The 17,784-nt window shown below is 42.6% G+C and overlaps 1 protein-coding gene across 1 annotated transcript in view; it reads left to right on the forward strand.

Annotated features, from left to right (window-relative positions):
- Positions 1 to 17,784, forward strand: part of pitpnab (phosphatidylinositol transfer protein, alpha b) — a gene marked incomplete at its 3' end in the record, with an annotated part of 50,294 nt that overhangs the window by 7,094 nt on the left and 25,416 nt on the right. The window contains exon 2 of the mRNA XM_083633340.1: positions 3,706 to 3,736. Within this exon, the coding sequence (XP_083489466.1) occupies positions 3,706 to 3,736 (31 nt within the window). The remainder of the gene's footprint in view (positions 1 to 3,705; positions 3,737 to 17,784) is intronic.

The following is a 17,784-nucleotide window of genomic DNA, read 5'->3' on the forward strand; positions in this document are numbered from 1 at the left end:
ACTCTTTTAGACAGAGAAAGCACACATTCTATTAGTTGTTTTGAGATATTGTGTGTTCACAAAATCTTAGCAGAAAAGAATCCTCGGCTCTTGTAAAATGAGCCAGAATCCTCAAAAAAAAACCTGGCAGAACCTACCTACAGCATTGAAAAAAGGGCTGGCAGTCAATGTGTTAACACTCAATAACTGTCAAATTAAATGGCAGACTTCAAAACAGTTTTCTGATATACTACTGATGTTCTAATGATACAAAGCTGGTTGAAAATTGGCAGAGTGTTCCTTTAACTGGCTATCTCCTGACTCTAGAAGACATTTTCACTGGCTGCAATTTATTTTTAAATGTATCTATTTCAAATATCCATCTTACCTAAAACAGTATCTAGTCCCCTTCAATTCTTCATACCCACTTAGACACACTCAGTCCTTCATTTGTTATTCCCAAAACTCACAAGCAAATCGGTCGTAGGGCATTCCACTTCAAAGCCCCATCCGATTGGAATAATCTACCAAATTCTCTTCGCTCTCTCACTTCTCTGTTCATTTTCAGGAATGCATTATCTGCTCATCTAAAAACGACTTGTTCTTGCTTCTAACTGTATTGATTCTTGTAAATTGTACTGAGAGGGTGTGTGTGTGTATGTGTGTGAATGTGTATGGTTTGTATCTCTTCATGTTTATGTGTACCTGTAAATCTCTTTTGTTGTACTATTAATGTATTCTTGTTCCTGTAGGTCCCCCTCTAAAACGAGATGATCCATCTCAAGGGGTTTTCCTTCAATAAAGTTCAATATATATTTCCTATAATTGCTACACAAACGTTATCTCACCGCTTTATCTCTCGTTTGATCTCACCAACTCCGTAAGACATGCCTATGATAGTCTAGCCTATGATATATTTAAAAGAGATCGCTCGCTTTCTCTCCGTCTCTCAGACGAGACACACAACAGCGAGGAGCCATAGTGAGTCTCCATTTGTGCCTGCCTCCTGCCTGCTTTCAGCGTGTGTGTTGTGCACCGCCCCTCTTCACTCAAAGTGAAAAGAGACAGATAGCAGTTAGACTAAACGATCAGAAAGTGTGGATTACTTACTTCACTGGAGACTGAGTCGATGATGCTGACAATGCTTGTTGTCACAAGTGAGTACAACAAATTGTTCGCTACTACCGCTTCGCTTCTAGTAAGGGTGGAAACACGAGCAATCTGTCTACTCTAAACACTTAGCGGAAGTCCATCAAATACAATTTTATTTATTTTACTCTACAGGAAAGCTATATTTGTTAAGCTCTGTCTCAGCTGCTCCCAATAACTGCTGTGGTTTAAGTTGGGTGTCTAAGAGAGAGTAACAATAATAAACAGTTGTCAATTAATGATACTTTCTCATCTCTTAACTTTAATACTTATTATACAATGTTGGTAAGAATAGCCAAATAAATAAATAAATAAATAAATAAATAAATAAATAAATAAATAAATAAATAAATCTACATGATAAAAAGAAGGCTTCAATCGACGCCGTGATCAGTGATCGGTTATATCGGATCGGCAGATTCTCATTCCAGCGATCGGTGATCGGTGATCGCGGCCCCAAAAATCCTGATCGGAGCACCTCTACTATGCATGATGAAATGAATTACACATTGTCAATGGGAATTCTGAATGCAGTACGGTAATTATTATAGATTTGTTTGCTCACACAGGTCCACAAGATCTAGTCAATCACTGTGATGTAATGTATGCCATTGCCAAACCTTATAAAAGCAAAGCGATGCAAAATCATTCCTTCGTTGAAAACATATTTGCATCCATTGGAGAAACCAGATTGATGTTGATGTTTGGAGCATAATACTTTAGGTGAAGTATAGTCTGACAACTGTAATTCATTAAATACTTTGTAAAAGACAATAATCACATTACAGATACATACCGGTACTTTAGAAAATGGTGATCAATTGATCAATTCACAATCACATTTGGAGGGAAAACAGACATCTTGACTTTGAGATGATCGACAGGTATCATTTTTAAACCATAGTGCCATAGTGAATAATAGATGGTGATAATAACATTATTCAAATTATAGTTGAAATAGAAGGAAAACTGGCCATTTAACTTAATATTCTAGACTAGAGATTTTGGAAGCAAAGTAATCTAAAAGTAACTGAATAACCACTATAATATGGTGTTAGCCAGGGACGTGCAGAAAACATTAGAGGGGCAGGGGCTCAAATTCTTAAAAGGGCACTTCGGCCCAGAAATTTCAGGCAATTTGATCTCAACAGCATTACAGGCTGCTGCATGCCTGTCTGCACCGCCGAAATTTCAACATGAAACTGAAATGTGTGAGTGTGTGTGTGTGTTGGGGGGGGGTGGTGGCTCTCTGTATAATTCTTTGTTTTGACAAACATACATACCTGATTCACGTTGACTGATATATCTGTCAGTGTGCGCCTGTGCTGCTGTCGTTCAGTGTGCATGTGCCAGAGTGCGCACTGCTGGAGTGGGCGCGGACGGGCCGTCTCACTCTCAACAGTCAATGGGCAAGCCATGTGCGCTTTTTGGGCTGCTGCCTTCAGGGGCGGCTTAGAAAAACACTGGTCCATGCAGAGGCCTATTAGAAATGGTGCATTCAAGGCCAAGAGAGCTCGGAAAAGGCATTTCTCTTTGAATGCTGCCTTCAGTGACGGCATGGAAAGGGCAATTTCCATAAAAAGCACCATTAGAAATGCTCCATTCATGGTCAGGAAAGGGCACTTTTTACAGACTGAAAAAAAGGCAGGGGGTCAAGCCCCCTTTGATGTCTATGTGTGCACGTGCCTGGTGTTAGCAATCTAATGGTTTACTTTACTGATTACAACTTTAAGCAGTTCAGGGAGTTCAAACTATTGACATCATTTATTTATTTATTTTCACCATGGGACCACATGTTTGATCATTGTTGCCAAGTAGCTATGAAGTTAAAACTTTGTGTTATTGTTTGTGATATTACATCACCAAATGTAGCCATTTTCTTTTATTTCATAAATGATTTAGTGGGTATAAATAACATGTGAAGGTTTCATGTACTATGAACCAGCAAACAACGTTATATTACTGGTTATTAATGTTATTACTATTACACTATGATAAAATGAGAATGTTTTTTCTTCCTTGTGAAAATTTGCTTTTTTTGGAGATACAAGCTTTCTGCCCGACAGCGACGATATGACCTAATAATACCCAATGTCATTTAGCTTGCAAATAAGACAAAACAACATACACAAATTGGAAAAGAGGGTTTCCATACTTTGTTTTGCCATTGTAATTGATTTGAATGAGCGTGAAGGAGGCGTAGACCAGATATTAAGCCCACCACAGTGAATGTATGCACAGCTTACTAGCCATGAATGCGTATTATGGTGTATGTGCTATCCATGGCAAAATTCGTATACCATCATATTGCAGGACAAAAGCCCCAAATTGTAAGGTGATAAACCTACATGTACAGAGATCTCGTGGGTCCCAATTAACCCTCCAACTCCATTAGCAGCAACATTTAGCCTCCCATCCAGGGACAGACCAGGATCAAACTGGCTTAGCTTGAACACCCAGGCCACAAGTGAATGCAGAATGGGCCATGGTCAGGAGGAGCAGAGGGTTTGGTTTGGGAGTTATTTGATGAGTGATGATTCTTTGAAGTAACTTTCCTTCTGTTTGTTTCTTTTACAGTCGAGTGATCCTTCCTATCTCTGTGGAAGAGGTAAGCTTCAGTTCAGAACATTTCTGTGTGTGGCTCAGCTTTTCTTATCTGATCCTTTGGTCCACTTTATTTAGAAAAGTGAAGAGCAAGTGCCGGTGTGTGTGTGTGTGTGTGTGTGTGTGTGTGTGTGTGTGTGTGTGTGTGTGTGTGTGTGTGTGTGTGTGTGTGTGTGTGTGTGCATACTGTATGTAAACACTTGGATGTGTCCTATTGGACAAATCAAAATCACGACAAAATAAAAGTACTTCTACTACTTCTGGGTGCCACTGCTGCAGAAACTAGTATGAAATCAAACTGAAAAGCTGTACCAAACAAATGTTAATATCGCAAAAACTATACATCACATCGCTTATTCTCAGGGATAGCGGAACGCATCTGAACTCGGGGGGGCCGGGGGGCGTGTCGGGGGGGGGGGGGGGGGGGGGGCGTGCTCAGAATATGAGTGCGACTGGGTTTTACAGCAGGGCTATTCAACTAAATTGTTCAGGGGGCCACATTGTCAGAAACCTAAGGGACCGGGGTCCGGACCGTTCCCCGAGCCAGTACACTTGACACAATGCGCCACCATATTTTCGCAGCCGCGCTGGAACTATTATTAAGTAGGGGGTGCTGTAAGGAATGGAATCTCGGCAGCGTCGAAGAAAATTTATGTTTTTTGGACTTTTATCCATATTTAGAAGAATATTTAATTTTAAATTAACATTAGGATTATACTGTTGTGATGTCATTATTCAGTATCTTCTCCTTTTCTATTATTAGTATTAGTATTAGTATTAAATACTGAGTATCTCATGAAAAACTATTAATATTGCATCTTTTGTGTTTAGCTCCGTCTCACAGCAGGCCCGGCTCCAGAACCAAATTACAGAGGGGGCCTGCCCCTAGCTTGGGGGGGCCAAGCTACCCAAGGGGGGTCCGGGGGGATTCTCCCCCGGAAGAAGATTTTGTACATTTTAAAGTCAAATTCGTCAACCTGGTGCATTTGAGAGCAAAATGAAGAGGCTAAATCTATGAAGAACTACACACATCTCTAATGTGTTGTGACTTTACAAATAGGCCTAAACAATTAATATTAAATGTATTTACACATTGTGCACAAATTGCATTCATTGTGACAAATTTACAATAGTTAATATCCAGCCAGAATCATTGCAAATGGAGGTTCAAAGTAACAGTTAGCAATAGCATTCAGTTAATCAATGCCTAATGACAGCCAGATTCCGTTTTAAACTTTAAAACAGAAAAAGGGAAAACGTTTTTAGCACACACAAAAAAAAAAAAAAAAAAAAATGGAATGGAATGGGGGGGCCAGTTTAGGGAATGGGGGGGCCCGGCCCGGTCAGGCCCCCCTCCAACGCCGGGCCTGTCTCACAGCATTGTAACATTGTAGTGCAGCAAGAAAGGAAAACTACTGTAAACATTTGAACCATATTTCTTGTTTAGAACCTATAGCTAGCAACATCGCCATCTCCTGAAAAACATTAATATTGCACCTTTCTTGTGGCTACATCACAGCATCTACTGAAAAACATTTATAGTGGCTCTGACTTGTTTAGTTCACTTTAGATTCACATCACATCTGAAAAACAACCAGTTGAGTGTAATAAGTAAATGAGGTTTAATTGTAAAAAAAAAAAAAAAAATTTTTTTTTTTGGGGGGGAACTGAAATGTACCCGGTTCCGCGATCCCTGCTTATTCTGACATTATGAGTGAGAGCAGAAGTAGCCCGGGTCAGTGCCCGGTTGCATAAAACCACTTAAGCTAAGGTTGGCCTTAATTTTTCATCTAAGTATCCCTTAGGAAAACATTTGTTGCATAAAATCACCTAAGGATTCCCTTAGGATATTGTAAGGGAAAACCCATATACTTAAAGTCCCTGGAAACCAGAAATATTTCTTTATTATTTAGCATTTTGAGTTCATCACATCACAGGACCCTATGTTAATAAGCCACCAGCCAAATTTGAACGATGATGAACGTCGCAAAGTATATAAATTTAGGTTTGACAGTCATGGCAAAAGTCATGAGAATCAATTCGTTTTTAGAGTGTATTTTCTCCCGCGGACTGTGTGGGCGTGTCCCGTCTGCAGCAGGGACATTTCTCACTCTCTCTCTCTCTCTCGGAGAGAGGAAAGAGAGAGAAAGAGAGAGTGTGTGTGTGTGTGTGTGTGTGTGTTCGCGCGTTGCACCGCGCATAGCGTACTGAGAGGAAGAGATCTCTGCTCAGCGCTTCTGTCTCCCTCCCACTCTGTGTGCTGTGTGTCCAGCGCTATGCTGCCTGCCCCCTCTCTCTCTCTCTCTCTCTCTCTCTCTCTCTCTCTCGGGACTAGTGAGAGAGAGAGAGAGAGAGAGAGAGAAGCATATCGCTCGGCACACAGATTGGGAGGGAGACAGACACTGAGTGAGCGCTGTCACTGGGGGCAAAGAACGGACAAAAGGAGAAGGGCGAGTTGCGCGCGCGTGTACAAAGGTTATATAGAGCTTATGACGTCATAAGCTCCTGCATTTTAGCACCTCGCGCACTGCTCTCTTCAATGAGGAAGTACCTTGTAGAATCTTGTAGAAAAGTGTCGATTTTAAGGCTTTGGGTTGAAAGTAATGTATAATAATTTCGGAGGCACACAATTACTAACATAAGACCCTAAATAACATAGTTAGAACGTTTTTGTGGATTTTGGTTTCCAGGGACTTTAAGTATTAGTAGTAGGAGCCATTTTCCTCAGAAAATCTTAAGGGACACATAACCGTCACCTAAATGTGAATTTATGTGAAATTATTTGTTGAACATGGCTGAATTTATGGTGATTCAAGAGGAGGAGGAGGAGGAACACGATGCATTTTTCGAGACAGGCAAAACCCACTGGACATGATGAATGATGGGCAACTTTTGAGGGAGTATCTACGGTAGATTTGACCGTCAGTCCATCCTCAAAATAGCTTCCAAACTTGAACCGGACCTCGAGCACCAAACCAGGAGGAACCATGCGTTGCCAGCTGTCCAGCAAGTGTGAATTGCTTTGAGGTTTTTTGCGTGTGGGACTTTTCCAGTCGGTTGTGGGAGACAACACAAAAATGTTTGTTTGCTCGCTCGCTCTGCAGAGCCGCGCTGACGGTAGTATACGCATCTGTTTGTGTGTTGTGTTGAGCATGAGCAGTCGGAAGAGTGAAGCGTAACCATGGCAACTGAAGTGCTCTGTGCCATATTCTGACAGTAACTACAATAAAAGCCTCAGTCTAAACACTTAGGCAAGGAGAAAACCTAAGAGGCTTTATGCAACGCTCCTAAGTGAATCCCTCAGCTTAGGGAAATACAGTATATTGCCTAAGGGACCAACTTAAAGTTTGAAAATGATGGTGCTTTATGCAACCGGGCAGGTTTTTAATATGTAGTGTTAAAGTTGTATGAACTATCACAGTTCATACAACTGAAAAGTATAGCCTGATATTCTTGCCAAATACTTTGTCCTTGCGTGAATTTTCCCAATGACAGAGATGGCCATAGCTTCTTCACTCGTCATATACTGATCTAATTGACTTCCCAGATGGTTACACAACACTTCTTGTAACTTAACATCATTACATTCTACTGAAAAACTGGGCTGGTTCCTTAGTTTATGTTTTGATCCAAAAACAATACATTCGGATTTTCCTAAGTGCAAGGATAGCTTATTGTTGCATAACCATGAGCTTACATTTTGGAGCTCTTTGCTGAGTGATGTCTGATTCTAAGCATTCTCCGGTTACCAACAAGGCAGAATCGTCAGCATACAGAAATAAAGGACATGAACAGGCTGACTCCATGTCATTAATATACAACAAAAATAAATATAGCCGCAAGTGGCAATAGTATACCAGGGGTTCAAGACTCGTATTGCCCCCGAAGGAGCTTGAATATCTGTAATAGACTACATGCACAACTTCTAAACTTCCTGAAATTAGTACAGCTTCTTTATTTCCTGTCCTACACTATTGGATGAACTGATCATTGTTGTGACTGCAGCACACCTGACATTAATCAGTTCATCCAATAGTGATGACAGGAAATAAAGAAGCTGTACTAATTTCAGGAAGTAGTGGAGTTGTGCATGTAGCCCATTGGGCCAAATTTAAGGTCACTGCGGTCACCCAGGTCGACTAACTGACCTTCAGGTGCATGTGAGCACCATTGGGAGCACCACATCAATTCACATTCTGCTGAACTGGTCCTACTTATAGCCGTGCTAGCCTGGATATAACTCATCTCATTCCCAGCTAGTGATGTCACACTTTAAGACACTTGTAAGGTTGGACGCTTGTTCGATGATGTCACCGATGGCATTGTGATATATCATCTTGCAGTGATGATGTCATCAGAACTGTCATAGAAGCAGCCTAGCCGGACCCAGAGGGCCAGAATCTGCTCCGGGAGCCAGACGGCCTGGTATTGGTGTGAAGCCTCTAAAACAACCTGAGTAGATCCCAGTAACTTTTCAATTCCTTAGCATAATGCTGCATTTAATACTGCACATCAAGGCATTAGTTTAAGTTACTATAGTATAGTATAGTATAGTATAGTATAGTATAGTATAGTATAGTATAGTATAGAATAGCAGGAACAGTGTCACCTGGTGGTTAGAGTCTGGGATTATCAATGGCTCATCCCCAACATAAATGGGAGCTCGGGCTCTGTCTGTTCCTGTCCCACTGTGATTGTCCCACTGTGACATCATCCGTGATGTCATAAATCCCACTGTGACATCATCAGTGACATCTTCAGTGATGTCATAAATTCCACTGATGTCATCAGTGATGTCATAAATCCCACTGGTGACTGATGTCATAAGTGATGTCATAAATCCCAGCGAGTGACATCACTGAAGAGGATCATTAGCTCCTGAGAAAAGGGCTAGGACTACTGCTGAGAAAAAGCGAGCTCCATGGGCCAGAGAAGGTGCTGAAGCTCCTCCAGCCAAGAAACCCACGACTGATGAGGGAGCTCAGGCTCTGTTTCTATGTCCCACTGTGATTGTCATCAGTGATGTCATAAATCCCACTGATGACATCATCAGTGATGTCATGAATCTGACATCATCAGTGATGCTGGTCTCATTGGCCACACAGCAGCCGAGCTGCAGGGCCAGCTTGGCGAGCTGCAGGACGGCCGAGGCCGCGAAACGGTTTTATACAAGAAAAGAAAAAGAAAACAGATAGCACACATACCACCATATTGAGTACATTAGAAAGGTTGAAGGAGCAACATCCCAAACAACAGTAACCCTTATGCCTGTGATACACTAGAAGACTTTGAAAATCTTAACAGATTATGAAAAGACTGGGGAGTTTACATTACAAGATGGGTTCATTAAGATTTTTTTTATCACAACTGAAAAAAACGGACTGAAATTCACTACACAACTGACTCAGACGAGGCAGTATACACTACAAGACTTTTCACTTTGAAATTCAAGCATGTTTGATAGAATCTTTGTGCCTCCGACTGGCGTCGGGAGGCAGTTTTCCCTTGAAGACTAGAAATCTGGAGGCAGTTTAACACTAACACATTAGAAATCTGTAACCAACAGACAACAGATTTTGCTGCCGACTGGCACAACAACTGCAGACAACAACTGCAGACTAGAGTCAACAAAGACAGACTGAGCCCAACTGGAAATCCTTTGTAAAATTGGGGGGTGATGTCTTGTAGTGTAAACTAGGCATTAGAGAGATGTTTTGTTGGGTGCCATAATTACCACCCACAAAGCGATCAAAGCATGATAAGTCTATCAAATTAGGTGCTTTGCTTTCTCACTGCAAAATCCCCCCCCCCCCCCCCCCCCCCCGCCTTTACTGAGGGAAGCATTGCGTGGGGGACAGAGGCTTGTATTGTTGGCTGACTGACTATAAGGGAAGCTGCTGGTTAGTTGCACATCTTGTGTAAACATGTAAAGGGACTTTAGAGGATGGTACTGTATGTTTCATATTATTGTGCCATATTAGTATTTGTTTGCTAACATGATTTGGTATACAGTGAATATCTGTGACCTCCCTGTATGGAAGATAATTCTGACCACATTTACTGTACATCGTCCATCATTGTAATACTGTATAGTTTCCCTGCTCTGGTCCCTGCTCTGGTCACATATATTTCCGTGTATGTGGGGTACGGTGGCGCAGTTGGTAGCGCTGTCGCCTCACAGCTAGAAGGTCCTGAGTTTGATTCTCGCCTGGGACGCTGTGGGCGCTGGAGTTGTGACCCCCCCATATCTTCAGTGCCTACTGCCCAGGTGGGCTATCTCGTCGAAAGGGCCTTTCTGTGTGGAGTTTGCATGTTCTCCCCGTACCCCCCACGGGGTTCCTCCGTACATAACCCCCCACTAAAAACATGCAGAAGATCGTCATCCGACCAGTGACGACAACATCTGAAGTTGGGCCAATGATGGTCCAATGATGGTCCCCGGGCGCTGGAAAGAAAAAGCGACCACTGCTCCTGGCCTGCCCCCTGGGGGAAAGGACAAGCCTGGATGGGTCAAATGCAGAGGACATATTTCACCGGCCACCGTCAGCATGAGTGTGTGTTGTGGCCGCATGCATGTGTTGTAGTGTTCGTGTGACAATAAAGACGGGCTTCCGTCTGAAATCGTGAATGTGTGTGTGTGTGTGTGTGTGTGTTTGTGTGTGTGTGTGTGTGTGTGTGTGTGTGTGTGTGTGTGTGTTTGTGTGTGTGTGTGTGTGTGTGTGTGTGTGTGTGTGTGTGTGTGTGTGTGTGATGCATAGATGCCCTACATGTGTAAATATGGTCGAGCTGTGTGCAGGTTTTACACAGTGGATTAGAGGTGATTAAGAAATGAAAGGAGCCATTGTGCTGCTTTAAAGTACCCAGGATCAAGAGAGGAGAAAGACCTGAGCAGGAAAGAACAGGACAAGAGAGGAGAAAGACCTGAGCAGGAAAGAACAGGACAAGAGAGGAGAAAGACCTGAGCAGGAAAGAACAGGACAAGAAGAGAGGAGAAAGACCTGAGCAGGAAAGAACAGGACAGGAAGAGAGGAGAAAGACCTGAGCAGGAAAGAACAGGACAAGAGAGGAGAAAGACCTGAGGAGGAAAGAACAGGACAAGAAGAGAGGAGAAAGACCTGAGGAGGAAAGAACAGGACAAGAGAGGAGAAAGACCTGAGCAGGAAAGAACAGGACAAGAAGAGAGGAGAAAGACCTGAGGAGGAAAGAACAGGACAAGAGAGGAGAAAGACCTGAGCAGGAAAGTACAGGACAAGAGAGGAGAAAGACCTGAGCAGGAAAGAACAGGACAAGAGAGGAGAAAGACCTGAGCAGGAAAGAACAGGACAAGAAGAGAGGAGAAAGACCTGAGCAGGAAAGAACAGGACAAGAAGAGAGGAGAAAGACCTGAGCAGGAAAGAACAGGACAAGAAGAGAGGAGAAAGACCTGAGCAGGAAAGAACAGGACAAGAAGAGAGGAGAAAGACCTGAGCAGGAAAGAACAGGATAGGAAGAGAGGAGAAAGACCTGAGCAGGAAAGAACAGGACAAGAGAGGAGAAAGACCTGAGGAGGAAAGAACAGGACAAGAAGAGAGGAGAAAGACCTGAGGAGGAAAGAACAGGAGAAGAGAGGAGAAAGACCTGAGCAGGAAAGAACAGGACAAGAGAGGAGAAAGACCTGAGCAGGAAAGAACAGGACAAGAAGAGAGGATAAAGACCTGAGGAGGAAAGAACAGGACAAGAGAGGAGAAATACCTGAGCAGGAAAGAACAGGACAAGAGAGGAGAAAGACCTGAGCAGGAAAGAACAGGACAAGAAGAGAGGAGAAAGACCTGAGGAGTTAAGAACAGGACAAGAAGAGAGGAGAAAGACCTGAGCAGGAAAGAACAGGACAAGAAGAGAGGAGAAAGACCTGAGGAGGAAAGAACAGGACAAGAAGAGAGGAGAAAGACCTGAGCAGGAAAGAACAGGACAAGAAGAGAGGAGAAAGACCTGAGCAGGAAAGAACAGGACAAGAAGAGAGGAGAAAGACCTGAGCAGGAAAGAACAGTACAAGAAGAGAGGAGAAAGACCTGAGGAGGAAATAACAGGACAAGAAGAGAAGGGTGGAAACAGAAAGACAGAGACAGAAAGAAAACATAAAAGGTGATCCTTAAAGCACTTGGTTGAAGGGCTTTTGTTGAGAGGGAGGGTCACGAGAGCATCAAGAGACTGGGTAGTGATCAGCAGGATCAGAAGTAGATCAGTAATGCACTGTACTCTGATTGATAGTCATGACATGAGATTGAAATGGATGGACTGATGAAATACATGTGAAAAAATGAATGACTAGTTCATGTAGACTCAGGGGCACTTTACACGAGGACGGTTTCCTATGGAAACGGGGAATTATTTTATCGTTAGTGCCTCCCTTTTAGACGGCGACGGCGAATTCGCGCTTAGGAAACGACACATTTTTGAACCACCTTCTAGAGTGAAATTGTTAGAGACGCTTCCCGCTGAGCGGGGCTGAGCGCTCCATGTAATCACTTTGGAACGGCACATTTCAGAAACTCTGACGTGCCTGCACACGCGACACACCCGATTACGCCATAGCCGTGCGCGAGTTGACAACCAAATAAAACGTCAGTATGAATGAACTTTGGCAAGATTCAGAATTAAGCTACACTGCGGCCAACTTCAGTTACATGTTAGTGGTGGACCTGAGGAGGGTCAAGGCTCCGGTGACCCCTGTTTCAATCCACGGGGTCAGTGTTGACATAGTGGAGGATTACAAGTAGGGATGCAGGGGTTAACCGGTTTGACTATTAACCACGATTTAAAACGTCACGGTTATATAACCGCAGAGGCTCCACTACACCGAGTGTTTTGTTTCACAACAGTTCGTCAGTTTAAAACTCCCGTGAAGAACCTGTCTCTCTCGCTTCGTTTCCCGCACGGACTATTTAGCGGAGACACCAAACACAGGCAGCTGCCATGTCTCCCAGTAGTAGTCAGTCGGTAGCCTAGCCATGGACGCCAGCACCAAAATAAATGTTGCAATACATGTCCCGCAAGGTTTCTGAGATTAGGGGAAAGTCTGAGCTGGTGTTACGTTAAACCAAACATGGGGAGGAGGCAGCGGATTTGTTTACCGTTAACATACAGTCAATGACGTTAACGTTAGCTGTTGTGGCTAATGTTAGCTAGCTGGCCATGGCCTAGCGTACATAGTTCAACAGGCAGCGGTCCTCGAGCTCGTTGTGACCAAACATCCCCGCATTTAAAGCACTTCATGCTCCCAGAGCTGGCGTAAACCATAGAGAACCTCATGCTTTACACAAAAAGAAACATCAAGGGTTTGTGTCAACTCCAAAAGCAACCCGCTAACGTTACATGTAGGCCTAATAACGTGAAGCTAACGTAGCTAGCTGCTTGGCAGTCATGATCTGACTGAGACAACGAAAACAAATGCGCACATTTACATAACAAACACCAGTCAACACCACAGAGTGTCCTTTCTTTAATCTAGAGGGAGCATTTTCCAGTAAAAAGTGAAACGACACATGATGGCTTATAGTGAGGCTTTCCATGCCTGCCCCATCATCACTTCAATAGAACTGACCCCAATGCAAAATTCAGACGGCCCATTTAGTTGCCAGTAAGATGCCAATAAGTTACTATGCCTTTTGTGTTTTTTCTGCAGACTAAGCAGCTATAGACTTTCGCTTCTATAAAATAATAATAAAATATTTTTTGTATTGACTATTGAGTGATACACTTTACTAAAACAATCATATATCAGAAATGTTGTTTGTTTTATGTTCACAATAGTGATGTCAGTTAGATTTGATTAGGTCAGAGCCACATCTGAGTACATCTGCCCTTTCTTCTTTTTTTAATCCGAAGGCAGCAACTGTTAAGATTGTGGGGGAAATACAATAAAACCTCTATTTAAAGAATGCTCATGTGATTTTTATACGTCCATAACAATAATCGTGAAACCGTGATAATCGTGGTTTTTTCTCAGACTATAATCGTACATCAAAATTTATAATCGATGCATCCCTAATTACAAGTACCTTGGAGTGTACATTGACAATAAACTAGACTGGGCTAAGAACTCTGATGCACTCTACAAGAAGGGGCAAAGCCGTCTCTACTTTCTGAGACGGCTGAGGTCCTTCAACGTCTGCCGGACCATGCTCAGGATGTTCTATGAGTCGGTAGTGGCTAGTGCCTTCCTGTATGCTATTGTGTGCTGGGGCAGCAGGCTGAAGGCAGCGGATGCCAACAGACTCAACAAACTGATCCGTAAGGCCAGGGACATTGTGGGGCTGGATCTGGGCTCTCTGACTGCGGTGTCAGAGAAGAGAATGTTGTCCAGGCTACGCTCCATCATGAACAATGACTCGCACCCACTCCACGGCGTGCTAGTCAAACACAGGAGTACGTTCAGTGAGAGACTGATTCCACCTAGATGCAATACGGAGAGGCACAGGAAATCATTCCTGCCTGTGGCCATTGGTCTATTTAATGCCTCTCTTAAAAGAGCACCTCGGAGACGCTCAGTCTCCCTGAGACTGAGCCAGCCGATAGGTTAACTGAGCATGGCTGAGCCACGTGTAACGTATAGGGCAAGCCGACTTAATATAAGGCCAGGGTGCAATAATGATAATTGACACGGAATGTATACTTACTCTACGAATTGTATTTTGCTACTGACATTCTACTTATTTTTTGCTTCTATCGCATTTACTAGTTATTCTATGCTATGTTGTGTTTTTCTGCTTATTTGCTTATATTGCATTTACTACTGTCTATTTTATGCTATGTGTGTTCTGTGAGCGAGCTACTGTAACTTGTCCCAATTTCCCCCCGGGGATCATTAAAGTCTTTCTGATTCTGATTCTGATTCTGATGTTCAGAACGTTACTGCTGCGAGGAGCCGATGGCTGTACCCGGTCGGCATTTAACGTTATAGTTACAAAGCACGTCAACAGTGTTTTCTCACTGCCAGTAGCAGTAGGGTTTGACAGATCACAGTCAGCGCTCCCGGTCCTCGCTGCTCGTTAAAGATTTCCAATAGGCGTTATTCTGATAAACTGGTCACATATATGTTACATTCTCACCCGACAAATTTTAAAACTTTAAAACAGTTTGGGTTTTTTTTTAGCTTGAAAAAAGCTTTTTGGCAAGTCTAAATGACTGCGGAAAGTGTACTCTACTTCCGTGTTTAAAACTGGAAAGACAATTACGAAATTACGTCATGCAGTAAGCGTCCTTGTATGGGCAAAGAATAAGGTGATCACACTGCCACCTAGCGACCTGGCATGTACATTACGGCGTTTTAAAAATTCAACAGCGCTCATGTAAACAGGGAGAAGGTGTGAAGGAAAAGGTGTGAAGGAAATGCTATTGTGTTGCTTCTTTCAGAAACTGTCCTCGTGTAAAGGGCCCCTCAGTAGCCTACAGGATGAGACTGGTTGTGCAAAATACATCAAAGAAGGCCTGGAAGGTATAGGGATGCACCAATATGAAAAAGTTGACCAATACAGATAACAGATACAGATATTTACTAGGGGTGGGGGGGGAAATCGTTACACCATAGTATCGCAATATTTTGCCTGACGATATTGTATCGATATTTGGACGCCAAGTATCGATATTGCAATTTTTTTTCTTTTTTGCAGGCCACCGGGCTACTATAAACTTTAGTTCCAAGGCCAGCAGTAAACAAACGGTAGCATATTTTCATTTTGCTTTAACAGTAACAGTTTTGTCATAACAGTAATTTACAAATTCCCCAGGGACTGAATGGGCTGCACAAGATGTTTTGTGCAAGTGAAGTGAAGTTGCATTGTTCAAAAACTACCTAAGTACAGTAGTCCACACACACATCCAGTTAAGGTGGACTGTAAGTAGACTGTAACAAACAGTTCAGTTTGTCAGGTGCATGCAACTATGACATGGCAAATCGCAATATATCAAATATCGCAATATTCAATATATCGCAATATTCAATGTATCGCAATATTCAATATATCGCAATATCGCAATCCTATCGTATCATGACTCAAGTACCGTTTTAGTATCGTATCGTGGGCATCTGGTGATTCCCACCCCTAATATTTACCGATGTCGATATGATCTGTATAAAAGGTTTCTATGATAATCACATGTCATACATACTGAAAAACACATGTAAACAATGTGTATTTGAAAAAAGTTGTCTTTCTTATCTTTCCTTCCAAAACATAAATTTACCGCATAGTTTCCTCTCTCAGTATGAAGATTATGGCCATGGGCGATTGTAGGCTTTGCAACCAGGGGGTGCAAGATGAGACAGCAATGCATAACCCACTAGGAGGGTCTAGGAGGGGGGGGGGGGGGGGGGGGGGGGGGTTGGTAAAATGCATCAATCTGGTGCACTTTGAGAGCAACATGAAGAGGCTAGATATATGAAGAACTACACACATCACATTATCCTCTTTACTATGCTGTGGCTTTACAATGATGAAAAAAAGTATTGTCTCCTTATATATTCTGCATAGTGTTTCTCAACCACTGGGCCATATGGGGCCCACTGGGCCTCAGAGTGCCATCATGACCTCTCACATCAAAATATCAAAATGATAGCCTATCACTTATTTGGGAAGGTGGTCCTCACAATTATTTCAACAATCAGAAGTGGGCCTTGAATTACAAAAGGTAAAAAAAATACCACATTAAGACACCAAGACCTTAGGGAACACCATAGAAAAATGCATGGTGTGGAAGGTCAAGGCACCCCTTTGAAAATGGCCATGCCAGTTTTTACCTTGCCAAAATGTAGTCTAAATTGTGAGTGTTATTTAGCCCACTTTCACGACAAGGTAGCATGGCATGGTTGGTACCACTGGATGCCTTAAGTCTTCTAGTTTCATACTATACCATTATCTTCTAGCTTTAAAAATGAACCTGCTCTGAAAGACAGCAATGTCGGCCGTCCGTTTAAATATAGAAATTTAATTGGACCACTAGGGGGTGCAATTGCACCTCCTGCACCCCCAGTAAAATCGGCAGTGATTGTGGCCGATACCAATAACCCTATATTAATATTGTTGTTATTATGCTCATCGGACCAATAAGATAATAACAAAAAATGACTAACACCATCAGCCGATACCGATAGGATTGCCAATATTATTGTGCATCCCTATAGTTGTGCATCCCTACAAAAACAGTTACAGTCACCTTGCAATGTTTTGTACCAGAAAGGTGCAGAGGGGTCATTTCGAGGGCCACAACAACATCAAAATCAGATCTTTTAAAAATTACAGCAAGGAAATGCTCCTGGATGGTTTAAGGGATGTGGACTGGTCTCATGTAATGCACTGCAAAGAGGTTGAAAAAGCATGGGCTGGTTTTAAAACAACATTTCTTAATGTGATTGACAGATTAGCACCCAGGAAGATGGTCAGGATAAAGCAGAGGACACAGCCCTGGATCAATGATGACATATTAAAAGCTATTAAAAGCAGGAACAATTCTTTTAAACAATTTAAGAAGTCTAGGACAGACCAGGCATTTTCAGATTTCAAGAAACACAAAAACGAGGTAAATAGATTGATTAAAGGGGCAAAGAAGGGCTTTTTCAATGAAAAAATATCAGAGTATAGGAACAACTCAAGGAAACTTTGGAGGACCCTTAAAGAGGTAGGATACAGTAAGAAATTAAAGACTAAATCGGGCAATATCAGTTTAGCAATTGGAGACAAGATTTCAGCAGACAAATCAGAGGTGGCAGACCGTCTGAATAGCTATTTTACATCTATTGCAAAAACTCTATCTGAAAAGTTACCAGTCAAGCCCAGCATTAACATAGAGAGTGAAGTCCAGCAATTCTACCTAGAACAGGGAGTTAAAGCAGATGCTTTTTCCTTTAGGAAAGTGACTGAGATGGAGGTCCAGGAAAAGCTTAAACAACTTGACACCTCAAGGGCTACTGGATTAGATAATATCCCTGGTAGGTTTTTGCAGGATGCTGCAGGAATCATTGCCCCATGTGTAGCTCACATTGCTAGCCTAGCCATAGAAACAGGAACATTTCCAAGC

Source organism: Poromitra crassiceps (assembly GCF_964638095.1).
Source record: "Poromitra crassiceps genome assembly, chromosome: 1".
Lineage (NCBI taxonomy): Eukaryota > Metazoa > Chordata > Actinopteri > Beryciformes > Melamphaidae > Poromitra > Poromitra crassiceps.